Below are 23,236 nucleotides of genomic sequence, written 5' to 3' on the forward strand. Positions count from 1 at the left end.
AGGATGTCAAATGATAACGTCCTCAAAAGAATGTAGCACGGAGGAACCCAGAATTCAAATGAATGTCTGAACTCTGTAATATGGTCGCGATGCCCTAAAATTGTCTTTGTGAGCAAAAGTCACATTGACGGAGCAGCCAGTATTGCAGTAGCCACGTTCAATGAGGGAGCCACTGCTATATCAAATGTGATGAACAAATTGTGGCTTGACAGCACTTTGGTGACACTAGAAGCAATCAGAGAGGAGTTGTGAGAGCTGATGCTGCTTCAATGGGAGTGTGCCAAGCATAGGCGCAGGTTCCATGACACAGTCAAGAAAGTAAAGCGGCACCAGCAACAACTCAAAGAGGGCCTTAGATATGGGGCAGGCATAGCTGATAAATGTTCTGCACATTTCAACAGCCATACAAAAGCCTTGTATGTGAGAAATTGAGCAAAGTGATATGAGAATTTGCCCAAAACTGCATATTTGCCCAACACACCAGTATTCAAAGGATATGCTCTATTGCTTGAAACATATGTATTAAATGTGCTAATATATTTGTAAAAGGTATATTTTGTTTATTTGTCAGTTTAGAAGTGAATAAGAGTTTAATTAATGTGACATTATTATATTTATGGAAAGTACATTTTAATTCCATTAGCCTATCTTTATCGGCCATTTTCTCAAAATTACATGTTCCTGGTGCGTCAATTCATTTTTCTCAGTCTTCAAAGTACGTACATTCACATTATTCCACACACAGGTTCCACTACAAAGAAATGATCAGTCTATATTTTTAATGGTAGGTTTATTTGAACAGTGAGACAGAATAACAACAACAAAAAATCCTGAAAAACGCATGTCAAAAATGTTATAAATTGATTTGCATTTTAATGAGGGAAATAAGTATTTGACCACCTCTCAATCAGAAAGATTTCTGGCTCCCAGGTGTCTTTTATACAGGTAACGAGCTGAGATTAGGAGCACACTCTTAAAGGGAGTGCTCCTAATCTCAGCTTGTTACCTGTATAAAAGACAACTGTCCACAGAAGCAATAAATCAGATTCCAAACTCTCCACAATGGCCAAGATCAAAGAGCTCTCCAAGGATGTCATGGACAAGATTGTAGACCTACACAAGGCTGGAATGGGCTACAAGACCATCGCCAAGCAGCTTGGTGAGAAGGTGACAACAGTTGGTGCGATTATTCGCAAATGGAAGGAACACAAAAGAACTGTCAATCTCCCTCAGCCTGGGACTCCATGCAAGATCTCACCTCGTGGAGTTGCAATGATCATGAGAACGGTGAGGAATCAGCCCAGAACTACATGGGAGGATCTTGTCAATGATCAAGGCAGCTGGGACCATAGTCACCAAGAAAACAATTGGTAACACACTAGGCCGTGAAGGACTGAAATCCTGCAGCACCCGCAAGGTCCCCCTGCTCAAGAAAGCACATATACATGCCCGTCTGAAGTTTGCCAATGAACATCTGAATGATTCAGAGGACAACTGGGTGAAAGTGTTGTGGTCAGATGAGACCAAAATGGAACTCTTTGGCATCAACTCAACTCGCCGTGTTTGGAAGAGGAGGAATGCTGCCTATGACCCCAAGAACACCATCCCCACCGTCAAACATGGAGGTGGAAACATTATGCTTTGGGGTGTTTTTCTGCTAAGGGGACAGGACAACTTCACCGCGTCAAAGGGACGATGGACGGGGCCATGTACCGTCAAATCTTGGGTGAGAACCTCCTTCCCTCAGCCAGGGCATTGAAAATGAATCGTGGATGGGTATTCCAGCATGACAATTACCCAAAACACACGGCCAATGCAACAAAGGAGTGGCTCAAGAAGAAGCACATTAAGTCCTGGAGTGGCCTAGCAAGTCTCCAGACCTTAATCCCATAGAAAATCTGTGGAGGGAGCTGAAGGTTCGAGTTGCCAAACGTCAGCCTCGAAACCTTAATGACTTGGAGAAGATCTGCAAAGAGGAGTGGGACAAAATCCCTCCTGAGATGTGTGCAAACCTGGTGGCCAACTACAAGAAATGTCTGACCTCTGTGATTGTCAAAAAGGGTTTTGCCACCAAGTACTAAGTCATGTTTTGCAGAGGGGTCAAATTCTTATTGCCTCATTTGCATATGTTTATTTTAAAATAAGTAAAACTTGTAATCCAATAATATCTTGTATTTATGTATACTTTCAACTGGTAAAGTTTCAGTCTGATGAGACTAAAAAATAAAAAAATCCCTATTAACCTGTGGTGCCTGGCCTAAAGTACTTTACACCACAAATCTAAACATTGAAAACGAAAATCTTTTACAAACATGAAATTCCATGTAGCTTAAAAAATGTAATACTATAGAACTAAATATGTTTTTTTTATTGCATCACCATATCACAGGACTGATTTGACATGAGGAGTGCATGGATATGGGTCATATACAATAACAGTGACATTTGACACCTGTGTGATCATAGCACAACACATTATTGCACAATAACAATAATCTTAACAAAATTAAATCAAATCAAATGTTATTGGTCACATACACATGGTTAGCAGTTAATGCATACAAATGCAAAGCAACAGACCTAAGAAAGAAATAGAGCTTATTTGCAGCTAGCGTGTAATACTAGCTAATACTAGCGTGTATCAAATTCAGTTTGTCAGTTAATATAAGAGGAATTAGAATAACAGATGTTTGGTAAGTCTCCATGAAATGTGATATCAACCAACAAGAAATGTATTTCCTTACCAATAATAAAATGCTTTTAACATTTTTATCCTTGCTAATTTTGACACTGGTCCCACAGTACCTTTCTCATGCCACAATATCATTAGGATTTCAGACCAGTTATTCTCCAATTGCCAGCTCATTTCATCACTTCCAAGCCCAAGATGAACGATTAACCTTTAGCACTTTCTGTTACTGCATCTCTAAAATCGATAGTGCCTAAAGTATTCATAGCCGTCGACTTATTCCACATTATTATGACAGCCTGATTTTTTTCTCTCACCCATCTACACACAATACCCCACAGTGACAAATTTAAAACCTGTTTTTAGAATAAATAAATACAGAAATATCAAATTTACATAAATATATGTTAGCTTCACCTCTGGCAGCGATTTCAGCTGTTAGTCTTTCTGGGTAAGTCTCTTAAGATCTTTGCACAGCTGGATTGTACAATATTTGCACATTATTCTTTAAGCTCTGTCAAGTTGGTTGTTGATCATGGCTAGACAGACATTTTCAAGTCTTGCCATAGACACTGGTCCCACAGGTTGAGTACCTTACTCAATAGCATTAGGATTTCAGACAAGTAATTTGCCAATTGCTGGTTCATTTCATCACTTCCAAGCCCAAGGTGAACTGATGAACATTGAGTGCTTTCTGTTACTGCTTGGCATCGCTAACATCTACTGTAGCTAACTGTCATATTAACTTGTTTTTTCCCAGAAATATGTAAGAGAGAAATGGTAATGTACAGTGTAACAATTACTTACCGTTAGCAAAAATGCCTAGAAATACCATACCTTCCTCATTTTATACATCTGTCAGCAATAAATAGATTGAAAATACTTGTTACTACATTAATACTACAACACTAGCTATATGTCCCAGCATTGTGATGCAGTGCAGTACAAATGTTAGCAGCAAGAACACATTTTCACACAAAACAAATCATCGTCTCCTGCATCACTGGTAAACAAGTTTAGGGGGTTATTAGAGTATTGCAATTAAAAGAGAATGCAGGAAAGTGCATAACATTGAGTGCTTCACAGAACTACATCATTTTAATTTGTCTGCAATGAAACTAATAAGCTACATGGTCTAAAAGCTGATTTTCTTTCCCTTTTGAGAGGTATAGCAGCAGTCCCGAAAGAGATAACCTGTCAATAATCCTACTGGCTCAATATTAAGATAATGCCTCATTCAGTGTTCTTCATTGGCAGGATAGACGTCCCAACAGGATGTCATCTAGGTCATTTGGGGCGACTACAACACCATGGATGAAGCCTCCTCACCTTCCTTTGGACGAGATCTGCAGTAACAGCCGATGATCACGCTGATCACAATAACAGGAGGTGACAGGACCAAGAATATAATTAATCCTGAAATATAAACAGAGCATAACATTTCTCAATAAATGAATGGGAATTGGAACTGGAGATGCTTCAAGATAGGAAGTTCACCTCCAAATAAGGTAACATTGCGATTTGAGCATAGTGTATGAAAAGCACTTAAATACAAGTTATTATTATTATTATGACAGCACAACATTTTTCCAAAAAGGCTTCTTGTATGGTTTTAAAAACATCTCATTTTAATACATCCATGTGAGGAACATCAAGAATTTCTGAGATATTGGAGTGGGGCAGATTCATGATACACAATACAGTCAAAGAGAGTAGACGTTTTTAAAACTGATACAGTCACATTGTTGCATTCCACTTATATTTACATAACAGTCCCACATGTTTGTGCTATCAATCTATCCCCAAATGTGTAAAGCATGGGTCTCCAAACATGTCATGAGCGTCTCATTTTTTCTAGCTTTCAAATATAGGCACATTATTTTCCTCTACCCTGCAACTCTTCCCCAGGTCCTAAGTGTACAAGAGAAAGTACTGCACTGTTTTTCTGTTAATATACATGGTAAAATAATGGTTAATAAACAACTGTAAGGGGGGCCCTACAAAATGTGTGATTTCCTGGAGTGGCCTAGCCAGTCTCCAGACCTTAATCCCATAGAAAATCTGTGGAGGGAGCTGAAGGTTCGAGTTGCCAAATGTCAGCTTTAACCTTCATGACTTGGAGAAGATCTGCAAAGAGGAGTGGGACGAAATCCCTCCTGAGATGTGTGCAAACCTGGTGGCCAACTACAAGAAACGTCTGACCTCTGTGATTGCCAACAAGGGTTTTGCCACCAAGTACTAAGTCATGTTTTGCAGAGGGGTCAAATACTTATTTCCCTCATTAAAATGCAAATCATTTAATAAAATTTTTCACATTTTTCTGGATTTTGTTGTTGTTATTCTGTCTCTCACTGTTCAAATAAACCTACCATTAAAATTATAGACTGATCATTTCTTTGTCTGTGGACAAACGTACAAAATCAGCAGGGGATCAAATACTTTTCCCCCTCACTGTACACACAATACCCCATAATCACAAAGCAAAAACAGGTTTTTAGAAATGTTAACAAATGTATTAAAAATAAAAAACGGAAATATCCCATTTACATGAGTATTCAGACCCTATGCTCAGTCATTTGCTGAAGTACCTTTGGCAGCGATTACAGCATCAAGTCTTCTTGGGTATGACGCTTCAAGCTTGGCACGTCTGTATTTGGGGAGTTTCTCCCATTCTTCTCTGCAGATCCTCTCAAGCTCTGTCAGGTTGGATGGGGAATGTTGCTATTTTCAGGTCTCTCCAGAGATGTTCAAATCGGGGTCAAGTCCAGGCTCTGGCTGGGCCACTCAAGGACATTCAGAGACTTGTCCCGAAGTCACTCTTGCGTTGTCTTGGCTGTGTGCTTAGGGTCGTTGTCCTGTTGGAAGGTGAACCTTCGCCCCAGACTGAGGTCCTGAGCTCTCTGGAGCAGGTTTTCATCAAGGATCTCTCTGTACTTTGCTCCGTTCATCTCTCCCTCGATCCTTTACTAGTCTCCCAGTCCCTGCCGCTGATGCTGCCACCACCATGCTTCACCATAGGGATGGTGCCAGGTTTCCTCCAGACGTGACGGTTGGCATTCAGGCCAAAGAGTTACATCTTGGTTTCATCAGACCAGAGAATGTTGTTTCTCATGGTCCGAGAGTCTTTAGGTGCCTTTTGGCAAACTCCAAGGGGGCAGTCATATGCCTTTTACTGAGGAGTGGCTTCCGTCTAGCCACTACCATAAAAAGCCTGATTGGTAGAGTGCTGCAGAGATGGTTGTCCTTCTGGAAGGTTCTCCAAACTTCTTCCATTTAAGAATGAAGGCCACTGTGTTCTTGGGGACCTTCAATGCTGCTGACATCTTTTGGTACCGTTCCCCAGATCTGTGCCTCGACAAAATCCTATCTCGGAGCTCTACGGACAATTCCTTTGACCTCATGGATTGGTTTTTGCTTCGACATGCACTCTCAAATGTGGGACCATATATAGACAGGTGTGTTCCTTTCCAAATCATGTCCAACCAATTGAATTTACCACAGGTGGACTCCAATAAATTTGTAGAAACATTAAGGATTATCAATGGAAACAGGATGCACAGGAGCTCAATTTCGGGTCTCATAGGAAAGGGATACTTACGTAAATCTTTTGTTTATATATATATATATATATATATATATATATATATATATATATATATATATATATATATATAAATTATCAAACATTTCCAAAAACCTGTTTTTGCTTTGTCATTATGAGGTATTGTTTGCAGATTGATGAGGGGGAAAAAATATTTAATCAATTTTAGAATAAAAAAATGTATAAACACTTTACAGCCTTAAAGTCAAGGCATCTGAATACTTTCCGAATGCACTCTACTTACTCATGGTATAGACTAGTCTGCCAGGTAAGCCTACTTTGCAGTTAAAATTTAATTGAGAATGTTTTGGGGAAAGTATTTCTGTATCACATCCACTGACTACACACAGCGTGATAGACAAACTCGAGCACCAAATAGACAGACTGGGGCTAAGGTAATAGGCATATAGTGGAAATTAATAGGCATATATTAATAGGTATATATATTGTGTTAGGTGTGGCTTTTTAAGACAATAGTGGATAACCAGGGGTGGGATAATGTCAATGTTGCATTGATTAGATAGTAAGTAGCTGGGAGTTTGCAGTGTCTGATACTTGTGAGATTTGTTTATGACAGTTTGCCGTGGAACACGTGAAAATTGCATGTACTTTCAGAATTGTTTGGCGAGCTACTCATAGGTGGGCTGCGAGCTACTGGCAGCTCGCGATCAACCTCTTGGGAGACCCCTGGTGTAACGAATAAAATAAAACTCTATACTTAACCATAATGAGCATGTTGAACGTTTGCAGAGGCAGTGCTGGCAGTTTTCGGAGGCAAAGCTTGGTTGCTGACACTTATCCCTATAAAAAGGAGAAAATAAATAATATGAGCAATATGATAAAATAATGGCTATGAAGACTTATGGTATAAGGCACTGAAATCAAAGGAAACCTTACCAGAGAAGTGAAGCCAATTTTATTTCCCTCCACAACCCTCGGGCATTATTGCTTAAATAGGCTAATGATTCTAAACTGTGGTCTCCTCCTACAATCTTTCTTCATTTTAAACTCAAAAGAAGTGTGTCGTCCTCCCACCTGGTATTGTCCACTTTATATCCCACTGTGTTTTGTATATTTGGTTTTTGTGTTTGGAACAGGGTACTACTTGAGTCTGGTCTGGAGACCACAAAGATGTAGGATCTTAAATTTGAGCCAGTTTGCTACAGCAGGAAAATAATTCTGAATTAAGAGGAAATTTGAACTATGTGGATTATAAATGTGGATTATAATTAATGGACATTTTCTGTAGGGGTTTATACATGTTTTGTTAGGGAAAATGAAGTTTACATTTTATAAGTGGAAATTACAAGCTGTGCATGCAAATCCTCTGCAAAAAAAAAAAGTGATACAATTAAGATTCTACATCTCTATAGACCTGTTTGGGTTCGTGATAATTTGTAGAGTGACTCGTGAGAGTGAAATTACAAGATTGTTATAAAACTGTTATTGCATCAAATGGTTGTTTTATGCAACAGAATAGGAGTCTCTTAGAACTGTATTGCGTCTGTGTGAAATGAGAGTGGGCCTCTGGGGCTTAATGCTGACAGTAGTACGATGCCTTAGGCCACATTCCATTCATGTGAGGGAGATTGCTCCGGTTTGACTGGAAGGTACCAGGGAGAGATGGCTCGGGTATGGATAATTATGAGAGGAACCTTGTTTTGGGGGCCTGGTTTCTACACAATGGTTTCTACACAATGAGAACAGTCTTTACAGCAGATGTCTGTTATGAAAGATACTAATAATTCACACGAATCCTAACCTTGTGATCCATTCCACACATTAGTTGTTTGTCATGTAGACTAAGGGGGTGTATCTAAAAAGTGTTTGTATTCTTTGTCTCATGGCTCTCAACAAATCATCTAAGTGTGGTTTGTCAACCAGCCATCGTTATTGTAGAGCACTCACATCATTCACTTGTTTCTGTGGTGTGACATGCTCTCCTTATTTTTAATTACATTTTTTTTCTCTCCAATTTCGTGGTATCCAATTGGTAGTAGTTACAGTCTTGTCTCATCGCTGCAACTCCCGTACGGACTCGGGAGAGGTGAAGGTCAAGAGCCATGCGTCCTCTGAAACACAACCCAACGTAGCCGCACTGCTTCTTGACACAATTCACATCCAACCCGGAAGCCAGCCGCACCAATGTGTCGGAGGAAACACCGTACAAAAAGAAAGGTCAGCATGCACTGCGCCCGGCCCGCCACAGGAGATGCTAGTGCGCGATGAGACAAGGATATCCCTGCCGGCCAAACCCTCCCTAACCCGGACGACGCTGGGCCAATTGTGCGTTGCCCCATGGGCCTCCCGGTCGCGGCCGGCTGCGACAGAGCCTGGGCTCAAACCCAGAATCTCTGGTGGCACAGCGAGCACTGCGATGCAGTGCCTTAGACCACTGCGCCACCCGGGAGGCCTGACATGCTCTCCTTATTAACAAGTGAATAAAGATTTAGTTTAAGTATAACTGACTTGTGTGATAAGTTTGTCTCTCCTCATTTGATAGTAAAGAAATAACCACCACACTATTTACCCTCAGCATAATTATTTTCACCATTCTGAATGTCTAAACTATATTCTGGGTGTCAAACTCATTCCATGGAGGGCCTAGTGTCTGCAGGTTTTTGGTTTATCCTTTCAATTAAGACCTAGACAACCAGGTTAGGGGAGTTATTAATTAATTAGTGCCCTTAAGTCAATGATCAAGTACAAGGGAGGAGCGAAAACCCGCAGACTCTCGGCCTTTTGTGGAATGAGTTTGACAAGTGGTCTAAAGAATCCATATGTTCTTCTGAAATATGAACATAGAAATACGGGACATGTTGAACTCTTATTATGGTGTTGAATTGGTCTTGAAAGTTGAGAAGGTTGGTAGCCTAGGCTATTTGTTTTGCAGGGGGGGGGGATTTCATTGAATCGAAATATACATTTCCAATGATTTCCTGCCCGTAAGGGTGGGGTGTCGCTAGTAATGTATATTTTGATAACAGTGCCACTTATTTGTGCAATCAAAATGTAATCCATTATATTTAAAAAAACAAAACATACTTTACCATAATGTGCGAATTGACCGTTTGCAGTGTTAGTGGTTGTCATAGAGACAGCTGGTCTGCTTATCGCTGATGGAGCAAAAAGAGTGACATGAGCAATATGATGACAACAACGCTTTATATGAACATCAATGGTAGGTTGTGTTATACACCAATAACATCAGGAGCAACCATACCTGAGAAGTGCAGCCTGGTCTCTTTATATACCCCATCCTGTGAAAGAGAAAGGTGTAAATATTTAGAAATGTTTACTAGGTTGGCACTTCGCAGGCAGAGGAGAGGAAGGTGAATTGTATGAGTTGACCTACGTTGGTGGTGCAACCAGTAGTTAATGTGACATCGGCACAGTCACTGAGGAGGACTTTGCCAGAGAACACGTCCATACATGGAAAACTGCATTCACCTTTGCCATTTTCATAGTAGGCAATGGGCTGTAGTGAAAAAATAATATTTCACGTCATGTCTCAATTGACATGGCCCCTGCCATAACATTTGTGTCAAAATTCTAGGGAGTTTTTCCTAGGGAGTTTTTCCTAGCCACCGTGCTTCTTTCACATGCATTGCTTGCTGTTTGGGGTTTTAGGCTGGGTTTCTGTACAGCACTTTGAGATATCAGCTGATGTACGAAGGGCTATATAAATACATTTGATTTGATTTGATTTAGCAGACGCTGTTATCCAGAGTGAATTACAGTAGTGAGTGCAGCAATTTTCGTACTGTCAATGGTGATATGTAAAAAAATTGCTCTAATAAAGATATCTGAGTTCACATTGTATCTACTTGTCATGACCACATACTGTAGAAAATAGATTACCTTTTTGCCAGTGGTCCAGCTCTGATCACATTGGGGATCCACTGCTCCATATGGTGCTTCAAGTGTGTTTGTACCCTCTTGACATGTGTAGGAAACTAGCTTCTCCGCTACTGAGGCTGCGGACACTGAGACTGAGGACACGGAGAATGAAAAGTGAATAAAGAAAAAGGACATGAGGGATTGGGAATCCACCTAACACCAAGAAAGGATAATGTCGACCTAAATCCACTGTATTATGCAGCATACTAGGCAGTGTCAGCTTAAGGGAGGTGGTCACTATAGTCTATTTGTATTTATTCTGGATCCACATTAGCGGCTGCCAAGGCAGCAGCTACTCTTCCTGGGGTCCAATCACAAATACATACAACACACTACTCTATCATAACATATCTACAATACGAAATCCATAATACAGCAAAATAACAATATTCTAATGTATGTGTAGAGTGCCCGTGTTAGCATGTGTTTGTGAATGCTGTGTGTGTGCCTGTGTCTCTTCACAGCGCTGTTCCATAAAGTGTTGTTTTATCTGTTTTTTTAAATCTGATTTTACTGCTTGGCTCAGTTATATGATGTGGAATAGAGTTCCATGTAGTCATGACTATGTAGTACTGTTAGTTTCCCGGAGTCCGTTCTGGTCTTGGGGACTGTGAAGAAACCTCTGGTGTGGCATGTCTTGTGGGGTATGTATGGGTGTGCGCTAGTCGGTTAAACAGACAGCTCAGTGATTTAAACATGTCAATACCTCTTACAAAAACAAGCATTGATGCAGTCAATCTCGCCTCCACCCTGAGCCAGGAGAGATTGACATGCATATTATCAATGCTGGCTCTCCGTGTACATCTAAGGGCCTGCCGTGCTACTCTGTTCTGGCCCAATTGTCAAGAAAGCGGAGCACTTGTGTTAGCTTCTCCAAGCGAAGCCATAAGTTCAGAGGGCTAAAAGAGTCTTGCGAAAACAACCTAGGCTCAAATCCAGTTGGTTACATCAGTACATAGGCCTACTGTATACTTATTGAAATGACAGGTGGTCCTTGTGGGCACACTGCAATGATTGACAAGACACTTGACATAACAAGATGTCAGTCATGTCAGGTATTGAAATACAGAATACGAATGAGAGTATTTACATTATAAACTTGTCCCCAGGTTATTGCGCACAGAACATATAAGCCTAGGACATCAATGACTCAAAGTTGGCCTTATTGGGAATGACAATAGAATTCTAATGGGAGTGACTTTACTGAGTAAAGTAGTAGTCATCATTTGAATTTTTGCAAATCACAAACTGAAGGTTTGTCTAGATAGCAGGTTAGGAGAACTAACGTGGCAGGTTAAGATAATTAACATAGCAGGTTAGGAGAATGAGGTTAAGGTTAGGAAAAGAGTTGGGGTTAGGCATAGTTAAAAATGCTACAGTTGTCAACAACTGGTACTGGTAGCAACAACCATACAAACCATCAGTATCATTACACCGGGCAGGAACTTGTGGTGCGCACAAGATGTGTACATGGAGGGTTAGGGGGAAGGTGTTGTAGGAGATGATTGGTTGGTGGATTAAGCCAACTAAACCGATGCCTATGTGTCAGGAGTTTCTCGCAAACTTTCTGTATTGGCTAATGAAGGCCAAGCTTGACGCGTTGGTCCACCAGACTCTTCGCGCATTTGGGTGGAAGTGTCAGGGTATGAGATAATTTACATTACAATGCAAACGGCATGTCCTAAATTAGGTATGATTAGGCGGCTGTTGATATCCCCATTCAGCATGCGTGAACTATTTTTGGGATGTATTTTTTTATGAAATTGCCTACCAACACGCACGCGTGAGATGTAACCTAATCTGACACAGCCCAATTACTCGAACGACCGCAGTCACACACTAAGAAACTGGGTGATGGTTCTGTGTGGAACCATAATGACAAATAACCCTTTGAGCCCTTCAATGGTTCTTTGCAGTTCACAAAAAGTGTTTTTGCTCTTTTAGTGATAACAGATCTGTTAATAATGGCGAGATGCTCATGTTTCCACCCTAACAATGGGAGTCGTTGTCCCAAAGGCGGGAAGGCAGGCGACAAGTTTAGGTCCAAAATAAGACCATAGAAACGCATTGGGCTTATTTTGGACAGATTTTGGCGAGTGAAACCTCTCGCTTTGCCTCTTCCTCTCTGTAGGGGCGGCAGCTCATTCAAATATTTTGGGGTGTGGTTTGCTCAGATCTCTTTTTGTGCAACCATGAGTGAAAGTGTCATTCCAATTCATCTAATCTGTTGTGTTATGCTATAATATGTTAAATATGGTCAGTAGCCTCCTGAGTGGCGCAGTGGTCGAGTCCAGGCTCTGTCGCAGCCGGCCGTGACCGAGAGGCACATGGGGCGGCGCACAGTTGGCCCAGCGTTGTCCGGGTTTGTCCGGCAGGGATATCCTTGTCTCATCGCGCACTAGCGACTCCTGTGGCGGGCCGGGCGCAGTGTACACTGACGAGGTAGCCAGGTGTACGATGGCTCTTGACCTTCGCCTCTCCCGAGTCCGTATGGGAGTTGCAGCGATGAGACAAGACTGTAACTACCAATTGGATACCACGAAATTGGGGAGAAAATAAAAAAATATGGCCAGTGAAGGTGTCTTGTGACAGACACCTAAATCAGTTGTTCTCAAACCACTCCTCAGGATCCCTCAGCTGTTCCAAGTTTGCACAATTGATTTAAATCAATTAACACAACAGAACTTATGGAAATGTAACAATATAATGGCTAACCAGAAAAAAACTCTATTGTTCGTCAAAAGGTTATTTCTACATTGAGAAAGTATCTATTAAAAAAAAGGTCCACAAAGACTCTAAAGAACCATAACATTTGTTTGTATACCCCTTTTGAGGCGATTGGCATAAGTGTGACTATTAGCATATTTAATCTAACAAGTGATTTCATTGGCTAATTGACTTGTCATGTGATTATAGCTTCATGTATTTAACCCCGATGTGTGTTTCTTGGCAGCTGCCCACAGGATGTGAATGTTGTCTGGAGGCATAGTGGAGCTGAGTGGGCAGAGAGCTTATAGTTATGTTTGGTGAGAGCACATGGCTAATGATGTTTGAGCTTTAATGGAGAACTGGAGAAAATGGACACCTGCCTCCTGGGCTGCACCACTTCCTATGCCCCCCTTTTTTCTTTTTTCTTCAGATTGTTGGTGTTTGTGAATTTTAATTTTAATTTTTTTAACTATCCTGGTTTAAAAAGTGAAATGTAAGAGGAAATTATAATTATGAAATGTTTGGAAACTGAAACTTGATAACTGACAAGTTGAAACTGATTGAAAACTATGCCTTACAAAATCAATGTTAAACTGTCATTTGTTGTCTGCCTCTGCTTTCACACTGCCTGCTCAAACCAGACCTAGAACCTGTCACTTTCCACCTTGTGACACTATATACATATATTTTTTAATAGTTATTTAAAGAACAAAGGCGGCAGGCAGCCTAGTGGTTTAGAGCATTGGGCCAGTAACTGAAAAGGTAGCTGGTTTGAACACCACATCAATCACTGGCTTTATCAATAAGTGCATCGAGGACGTCGTCCCCACAGTGACTGTACGTACATACCCCAACCAGAAGCCATGGATTACAGGCAACATTCAAACTGAGCTAAAGGGTAGAGCTGCCGCTTTCAAGGTGCGGGACTCTAACCCGGAAGCTTATAAGAAATCCTTCTATGCCCGGCAACGAACCATCAAACAGGCAAAGCGTCAATACAGGGCTAAGATTGAATCATACTACACCGGCTCCGACGCTCGTCTTATGTGGCAGGGCTTGACACGTGTGAGCGTGCGTAAAATGCATCAGATGCCTGGAATGGTGACTGAGTTTATCAGGAAGTGTATAGGAGATGTTGTATTCGCTATTAAAACCTACCCTAACCAGAAACTATGGATAGATGACAGCATTTTCGCAAAACTGAAAGTGCGAACCACCGCATTAAACCATGGTAAGGGAACTGGGAATATGGCCGAATACAAACAGTGTAGTTATTCCCTCCGTAAGGCTATCAAACAGGCAAAACATCAGAATAGAGACAAAGTGGCAGAGGTCGACCGATTAATCGGAATGGACGATTAATTAGGGCTGATTTGAAGTTTTCATAACAATCGGTAATCGGTATTTTTGGCCACCGATTAGCCTATTTTTAAATATTTTTTACATCTTTATTTAACTAGGCAAATCAGATTAAGAACACATTCTTATTTTCAATGACGGCCTAGGAGGGTTAACTGCCTTGTTCAGGCGGGATTCGGGGATTCGTTTTTGCAACCTTCCGGTTACTAGTCCAACGCTCTAACCACCTGCCTTACATTGCACTCCACGAGGAGCCTGCATGGCTGGTTGACTACCTGTTATGCAAGAGCAGCAAGAAGCCAAGGTAAATTGCTAGCTAGCATTAAACTTATCTTATAAAAAACTATCAATCTTAACATAATCACTAGTTAACTACACATGGTTGATGATATTACTAGTTTATCTAACGTGTCCTGCGTTGCATATAACCGATGCGGTGCCTGTTAATTTGTCATTGAATCACAGCCTACTTCGACAAACGGGTGTTGATTTAACAAGCGCATTTGCGAAAAAAGCACTGTCATTGCACCAATGTACCTAACCATAAACATCAATGCCTTTCTTTAAAACCAATACACAAGTATATATTTTTAAACCTGCATCTTTAGTTAATATTGCCTGCTAACATGAAATTATGTCACTTATCTTGCGTTCATTGCACGCAGTCAGGGTATATGCAACAGTTTGGGCCGCCTGGCTCGTTGCGAACTAATTTGCCAGAATTTTACGTAATTATGTCATAACATTGAAGGTTGTGCAATGTAACAGGAATATTTAGACTTAGGGATGCCACCCATTAGATAAAATACGTAACGGTTCCGTATTTCACTGAAAGAAAAAACTTTTGTTTTCGAGATGATAGTTTCCGGATTCGACCATATTATTGACCTAAGGCTCGTATTTCTGTGTGTTATTATGTTATAATTAAGTCTATGATTTGATATTTGATAGAGCAGTCTGACTGAGCGGTGGTAGGCACCAGCAGGCTCGTAAGCATTCATTCAAACAGCACTTTCGTGCGTTTTGCCAGCAGCTCTTCACTGTGCTTCAAGGTGTTTATGACTTCAAGCCGGGTGGGTATAATTTGTGGAACGTTCCAACAGGAATCTATTCCAAAAACTTCGTAAATAACAAGGGTGCCAAAAAACAATGCATACAAAGTTGTATAGCGGCAGAATAAGATACCGGGTAGGGAGTGGTCTATTTCATTGCGTTTTTCACTCATCCCGTTTATTCCGAAAAATGTCTGTCCTCACTCTGGTTGCCTATGGACAAACATTAAGAATAAGCTACGTGGTGAGTTGATGCCTATTCGGCAGCTAGTTAGCTAGGTTTGTATGCGTTGCTACTTTGTATGCGTTGTTGGTTGGCAACCTTTTACTTTACGTTTTTTGGAACAGATTCCTGTTGGAACGTTCCACAAATTATACCCACCCCTTCAAGCCTATCAATTCCCAAGATTAGGCTGGTGTAACCGATGTGAAATGGCTAGCTAGTTAGCCGGGTGCGCGCTAATAGCGTTTCAAACGTCACTCGCTCTGAGACTTGGAGTAGTTTTTCCCCTTGCTCTGCATGGGTAACGCTGCTTCGAGGGTGGCTGTTGTTGATGTGTTCCTGGTTCGAGCCCAGGTAGGAGCAAGGAGAGGGATGGAAGCTATACTGTTACACTGGCAATACTAAAGTGCCTATAAGAACATCCAATAGTCAAAGGTATATGAAATACAAATCGTATAGAGAGAAATAGTCCTATAATAAACTACAACCTAAAACTTCTTACCTGGGAATATTGAAGACTCATGTTAAAAGGAACCACCAGCTTTCATATGTTCCCATGTTCTGAGCAAGGCACTTAAACGTTAGCTTTCTTACATGGCACATATTGCACTTTTACTTTCTTCTCCAACACTTTGTTTTTGCATTATTTAAACCAAATTGAACATGTTTCATTATTTATTTGAGGCTAAATTGATTTTATTGATGTATTATATTAAGTTAAAATAAGTGTTCATTCAGTATTGTTGTAATTGTCATTATTACAATAAATATATATATTTTTTTATAATTCTTTTAAATGGTTTTATTTTTATATTTTTAACATTTTTCTTTTTTCTTTTTCTTCTTTAAGACAAGGGGTGGCTGTCTATCTATTTGTCAATAACAGCTGGTGCACGAAATCTAATATTAAGGGTATCGAATGATAAGTTGTACACCACACTATTTACCAAGAGAGTTTATCTTTATTTTTCGCAGCCGTCTATTTACCACCACAAACCGATGCTGGCACTAAGACCGCACTCAACGAGCTGTATAAGGCCAAAAGCAAACAAGAAAATTCTCATCCAGAGGCGGCACTCCTAGTGGCCGGGGACTTTAATGCAGGGAAACTTCAATCTGTTTTACCTCATTTCTACCAGCAGGTTACATGTGCAACGAGAGGAGAAAAAAAAAAAAAAACCTAGACCAGCTTTACTCCACACACAGACGTGTACAAAGCCTTCCCTCACCCTCTATTTGGCAAATCTGACCATAACTCTATCCTCCTGATTCCTGCTTACAAGCAAAAACTAAAGCAGGAAGTACCAGTGACTCGCTCAGTGGTCAGATGATGCAGATGCTAAGCTACAGGACTGTTTTGCTAGCATAGACTTGAATATGTTCCGGGATTCTTCAGATGGCATTGAAGAGCACACCACATCCATCACTGGCTTCATCAATAAGTGCATTGATGACCTTGTCCCCACAGTGACCATACGTACATACCCCAACCAGAAGCCATGGACTACAGGCAACATCCGAACTGAGCTAAAAGGTAGAGCTGCCGCTTTCAAGGAGCGGGGCTCCAACCAGGACTCTTTTAAGAAATCCCGGCTATGCCCTCCGACGAACCATCAAACAGGCAAAACGTCAATACAGGACTAAGATTGAATCCTACTACACCAGCTCCAATGCTCGTCAGATGTGGCAAGGCTTGCAAACTATTACGGACTACAAAGGGAAGCACAACCGCGAGCTGCCCAGTGACACGAGCCTACCAGATGTGTGCTTTGAGGCAAGCAACACTGAAGCATGCATGAGCACCAGCTGTTCCGGACGACTGTGTGATCACACTCTCCGCACTTAAACATTAGCTTTCTTACATGGCACATATTGCACTTTTACTTTCTTCTTCAACACTTTGTTTTGCATTATTTATACCAAATTGAACATGTTTCATTATTTATTTGAGGCTAAAATGATTTTATTGATGTATTATATTAAGTTAAAATAAGTGTTCATTCAGTATTGTTGTAATTGTCGTTATATATATATAAAAAATATAAATATAAAATAAAAATCGGCCGATTAATCGGTATCGGGGTTTTTGGTCCTCCAATAATCGGTATCGGCCTGAAAAAAAAAAAAAAACATAATCGGTCGACCTCTAGTTTATATAATAGTGTAATGAAACAGCAGGGAGCAGGGGCCTCGCACACTAGGTCCGGCTCGCTATCAACGGATTCGCGTAGAGTGCCGTCTGCGAAGGATTAAAAAGACTTCACCTCGTGTGTAGGCCTATCCTGCAAGGAGGCAGCTATAGACAAGCAAAGTAAATCATCATTTCAGGTGAGCCTGCACAGTTTGATATCAGTCTAAGTCATTGTTTAAAATAAATGACAACATACCTAGAATGCAGACGAGTTGAAAAAACATATTAGTAGAACTACAGCAATGAAGACGATCCAGAACAGAAGTCAATCAGTTCATATAATAGGCTAAAATGAAAGTGAAACTATGCGGATTCCCGTAGAATGACGAAAGCAAAGGACTAAAAGCATGCTTGTGCTTCGTCACAGTGGGTGTGGACGGGCACTCCCGCTTCAGTAAGAAATTAAGACGGGACATCCAAGGTCAATGTGATCCCATATAATTACATATTCTGGTGTGTGTGTGCAGGGTGCAATTCTATCTACACCCACTGTGACGAAGCACATGCCTTGTTTTTAGTCCTTTGCAGACGTGCAGAGGGCACACGCACCTGAGACGATCACACCCAGAATGTCATCCTGTGGGATCAAGTTCACACCTGTTTGCGCTGTTCTGTGAAGGGAGTAGTGTATAGTGTTGAACGAGATCTTCAGTTTCTTGGCAATTTCTTGCATGGAATAGTCTTCATTTCTCACAACAAGAATAGACTGACATGTTTCAGAAGAAAGTTCTTTGTTTATGGCCATATTGAGCCTTTAATCAAACCCACAAATGCTAATGCTCCAAATACTCAACTAGTCTAAAGAAGGCCAGTTTTATTGCTTCTTTAATCAGGACAACAGTCTTCAGCTGTGCTAACATAATTGCAAAAGGGTTTTCTAATGATCAATTAGCCTTTTAAAATGATCAACTTAGATTAGCTAACACAACGTGCCATTGGAACACAGGAGTGATGGTTGCTGATAATGGGCCTCTGTACGCCTATGTAGATATGCATTTTTTTTTTTAAATCAGCTGTTTACAGTTACAATAGTCATTTACAACATTAACAACATCTACACTGTATTTCTGATACATTTTATGTTATTTTAATGGACAAAATGTTTTGCTTTTCTTTCAAAAACAAGGATATTTCTAAGTGACCACAAACTTTTGAACGGTAGTGTATATAATTATTAATATACGCCTACTGTATGATAGCTAGAATATTAATTAGCTAACTAACGTTAGCCTGCCTAGCTACAGTTGAAGTCAGAAGTTTACATACACCTTAGCCAAATACATTTAAACTCAGTTTCACAATTCCTGACGTTTAATCCTAGTAAATATTCCCTGTCTTAGGTCAGTTAGGATCACCCTATTTTAAGAATGTGAAATGTCTGAATAATAGTAGAGAATGATTTCAGCTTTTATTTCTTTCATCACATTCCTAGTGGGTCAGAAGTCTACACACACACTCAATTGGTATTTGGTAGCATTGCCTTTAAATTGATTAACTTGGGTCAAATGTTTTGGGTAGCCTTCCACAAGCTTCCCACAATATGTTGGGTGAATTTTGGCCCATTCCTCCTGACAGAGCTGGTGTAACTGAGTCAGGCTTGTAGGTCTCCTTGTTCGCACACGCTTTTTCAGTTCTGCCTACAAATTTTCTATAGGTTAGAGCTTTGTGATGGCCACTCCAATACCTTGACTTTGTTGTACTTAAGCCATTTTGCCACAACTTTGGAAGTATGCTTGGGGTCATTGTCCATTTGGAAGACCCATTTGCAACAAAGCTTTAACTTCCTGACTGATGTCTTGAGATGTTGCTTCAATATATCCACATAATTGTCTTTCCTCATGATGCCATCTATTTTGTGAAGTGCACCAGTCCCTCCTGCAGCAAAGCACCCCCACAACATGATGCTGCCACCCCCGTGCTTCACAGTTGGGATGGTGTTCTTTGGCTTGCAAGCCTCCCCCCTTTTCCTCCAAACATAACGATGTTCATTATGGCCAAGCAGTTCTATTTTTGTTTCATCAGACCAGAGGACATTTCTCCAAAAAGTACGATCTTTGTCCCCATGTGCAGTTGCAAACCGTAGTCTGGCTTTTTTTATGGCGGTTTTGGAGCAGTGGCTTCTTCCTTGCTGAGCGACCTTTCAGGTTATGTCGACATGGGATTTGTTTTACTGTGGATATAGATACTTTTGTACCTGTTTCCTCCAGCATCTTCACAGGGTCCTTTGCTGTTGTTCTGGGATTGAGTTGCACTTTTCGCACCAATGTACGTTCATCTCTAGGAGACAGAACGCTGCTCCTTCCTGAGCGGTATGACGGCTGTGTGGTCCCATGGTGTTTATACTTGCGTACTTTTCTTTGTACAGATGAACGCGGTACCTTCAGGTGTTTAGAAATTGCTCCCAAGGATGAACCAGACTTGTGGAGGTCTACAATTATTTTTCTGAGGTCTTGGCTGATTTCTTTTGATTTTCCCATGATGTCAACCAAAGAGGCACTGAGTTTCAAGGTAGGCCTTGAAATACATCCACAGGTACACCTCCAATTGACTCAAATGATGTCAATTAGCCTATCAGAAGCTTCTAAAGCTATGACATAATTTTCTGGAATTTTCCAAGCTGTTTAAAGGCACAGTCAATTTAGTGTATGTAAACTTCTGACCCACTGGAATTGTGATACAGTGAATTATAAGTGCGAATAATCTGTCTGTAAACAATTGTTGGAAAAACGACTTGTGTCATGCACAAAGTAGATGCCCTAACTGACTTGCCAAAACTATAGTTTGTTAACAAGAAATATGTGGAGTGGTTGAAAAACGAGTTTAAAATGACTCCAACCTAAGTATATGTAAACTTCCGACTTCAACTGTACTTCTGAAGAAGGAAAATGTTTTATTTCTACAATTACCAAAAGCTAACCAAACAAAAACAATTACTTTTATGAGACGTGTTTTTGCATTAGTAGCACAATGTCTAACTTATTTACATTCGTTTTTACTCACACTTGTATGTTAACTCCAAGTGTACACTCGAAAACTCCATTAAAAACGAGGGATGAGGGGCTTACGTTGCAAACTTCCCTTGCTTGTCTAATCATTTGTATTTACGACAAATATGGCCGCGGGGATTCCCCCATGGGCATAGGTTTGAGGGTTTAGGGGCGTCTTTGAGTTTGAAACGCAGCCATGGCATTTGCTTCGTCACAGTGGGTGTAGACTGGCATTTCCGCTTCAGTTAGAAATTAAGACAGGACTATGGGGGGTGAAAAGAGACATATATATAAGCCTAGGCAACCGTACCACCTGACATGACATGATACCAATGCCTCACTAATATCTGCGTGACACCTGCATCGCGTGTTAATGAAAGTCATTATGTGCCTAGTTTAAATTTATATTAATTAAATCTCAACCATAAATGTTAGAAACGTACCATTTTTCCCATGCAAGCAGATATTCCGACATAGCCACCTTGAACTATAGTGTAGCTCTGTTATTGCTAATGGCCTAGAAAAGATGATGTCCAATCTATAGGTAATCTATCTTTCCCTCAACACCTCATGGAATGGTATTTTATCTCGCTGTATACTAAACTTCGTTAGCCAATCACAGACTGTGTTGTTACCAGTTCCCAGTAGCCTACATCAGACAACCAATAAGAGTTGTGTCCACGGCTTTCAGAGGAGTTCATAGGTGCTATTCGGGATCCTTGGGATGTCCCTTCAGTCGAATAGAGCAGTTCATAGACTTTCCCAGAGGGTCCGTGCTATTCGGAATCCTTGGGATGTTCCTACCTCAATTTATTTTATTTAACTAGGCGAGTCAGTTAAGAACAAATTCTTATTAACAATGACGGCCTAGGAACAGTGGGTTAACTCCCTTGTTCAGGTTGCAGAACGACAGATTCTTTTACCTTGTCAGCTCAGGGATTCAATCTAGCAACCTTTTGGTTACTGGCCCAATGCTCTAACCACTAGGCTACTAGGCAATAATAAATGTAAAATGGTTAAATTTTGTGTTAGTTTATGTTTTAGGGTAAGGACGTCCCAGGGAATCCGGATAGAGTGAGAGACGGGCACGGTATTTGAGAGCACAGCGGCGACAGACATTCATTTATTTTCGAGTGTCTGCCCAAGATAGTTTCTTTAGAGATGATGAAAAGAATTACCAAGATGTCCTTGATCCAATTGAGGAGTACGTAGGCTATATTTGAGTTGTGATATCGTTAGGAAATATTTAGGCCTACTGTGTTTATAAGTCCAAGTACTTTTTTGTTGATAACGAGTTGATAACGCATTGTCGAAAGCACATAGGCAATATTATTTACTGTGTCGATAGGGGAGTAGGCTAGTGTACATTTGACTTGTAAAAGACAACCACATAATCTAATCAAACTAAATTATTGCACCTATTGAAATGTAATGTGTTTTTAGTGTGTATTCTGTTGCATTAAAAATGCCACTGTTACCTATTAGATCAAATTCAGTGTGCACACGTCTGATTTGACTTGATCCATGTTCAGATGAGGCCATTCCATGTCTTTATTGCTTTGTATGAGAAGGCAGTTTGGTAGAAGATGGTGGACCGTTTGAGGATGCTAGTCACTACAGGAGGAGGTTCTTGGGACACTGCTATTTAAGTCTGAGCAGAGGTTGACGAAAACGTTCAAAGGTGGTGGTGCTATATTGCGTTTTATTTTGAATACCAGGCAGATGTTGGAGTAGAGATGAAATGGTGTAAACTGAACAGGTTGAACTGGTTGAGTACACTCTTTGAAAAAGCAGTTCCAAAGGGTTATACGGCAGTCCCCATAGGAGAACCCTTTAAAGAACCCTTTTTGGTTCGAGTAACAACCCTTTTGGGTTCCATGTAGAACCATCTGTGGAATGGAACACAACATGGTTCTACCTAGGCACCAAAGGGGTTCTACCTGGAAACAAAAAGGGTTCTTCAAAGGGTTCTCCTATGGGGACAGCGGAATAATAATTTTAGGATCTAGATAGCACCTATATTGCCGTGGTTTTCTGTAAAAATAAATGCAACAGGCCCTGTGCATCTCTGGAGGATCTAGCAAGATAATGAATCATTGTATCACTGACTCAGTATGACTATAATGAACATTTCTAACTTAAACCGTTATGCAATTATTAAGAGACTTGATGCAAATAACTAATCCTGGCAACCAATGTTCTAGCATTAATTAATTGAGGCAAGCAGATCAGAGATGTCAAGGTGGTACCCAAGAGTATGCTACAGTATGTGTATAGTGTAAATAACAACTACCAACAGACCTTCTAAATTATAAGCATTTGGTCAATCAAATAATTACTCTGTAAAACGAGGAATGCAGTTACTCTATTTAACTAATAGGATGAAAGAATTGACACAAACAATTACAGTGTACATTAAATACATTATACATTACAGAATAACACGGAGTATATGACTATCACCAATAGGCTAAAACAACGTGGTAACACGTGTCTTCAGGTCAGAATAGTCTCTAAGAGAAAAC

General features: G+C 40.5%; 1 protein-coding gene across 1 annotated transcript; it reads right to left on the reverse strand.

Annotated features, from left to right (window-relative positions):
- Nucleotides 1-794: 794 nt before the first annotated feature.
- Nucleotides 795-18,753, reverse strand: LOC145879533 (uncharacterized). The gene is made up of 7 exons (XM_082975346.1): nucleotides 17,921-18,753; nucleotides 10,152-10,282; nucleotides 9,646-9,768; nucleotides 9,514-9,550; nucleotides 9,341-9,406; nucleotides 7,014-7,091; nucleotides 795-4,105 (listed from the first exon to the last, which is right to left on the reverse strand). Exons 1-7 carry the CDS (start codon nucleotides 17,946-17,948, stop codon nucleotides 3,990-3,992), a joined length of 579 nt encoding a protein of 192 aa, XP_082831472.1. The 5' UTR covers nucleotides 17,949-18,753; the 3' UTR covers nucleotides 795-3,989.
- Between the last annotated feature and the right edge of the window lie 4,483 nt (nucleotides 18,754-23,236).

The sequence above is a fragment of the Salmo salar genome, chromosome 05 (genome assembly GCF_965601325.2).
Source record: "Salmo salar chromosome 05, fSalSal1, whole genome shotgun sequence".
NCBI classification, from domain to species: domain Eukaryota; kingdom Metazoa; phylum Chordata; class Actinopteri; order Salmoniformes; family Salmonidae; genus Salmo; species Salmo salar.

Coding starts and splice junctions, on each gene's coding strand:
- LOC145879533 (XM_082975346.1), bottom strand. CDS start 17,948: ATGTTTTTTCAACTCGTCTGCATTCTAG. Junction 9,551..9,645: donor CTACTGGTTGCACCACCAAC/GTAGGTCAACTC, acceptor TCTCTTTCACAG/GATGGGGTATATAAAGAGAC. Junction 9,407..9,513: donor GACCAGGCTGCACTTCTCAG/GTATGGTTGCTC, acceptor TTGCTCCATCAG/CGATAAGCAGACCAGCTGTC.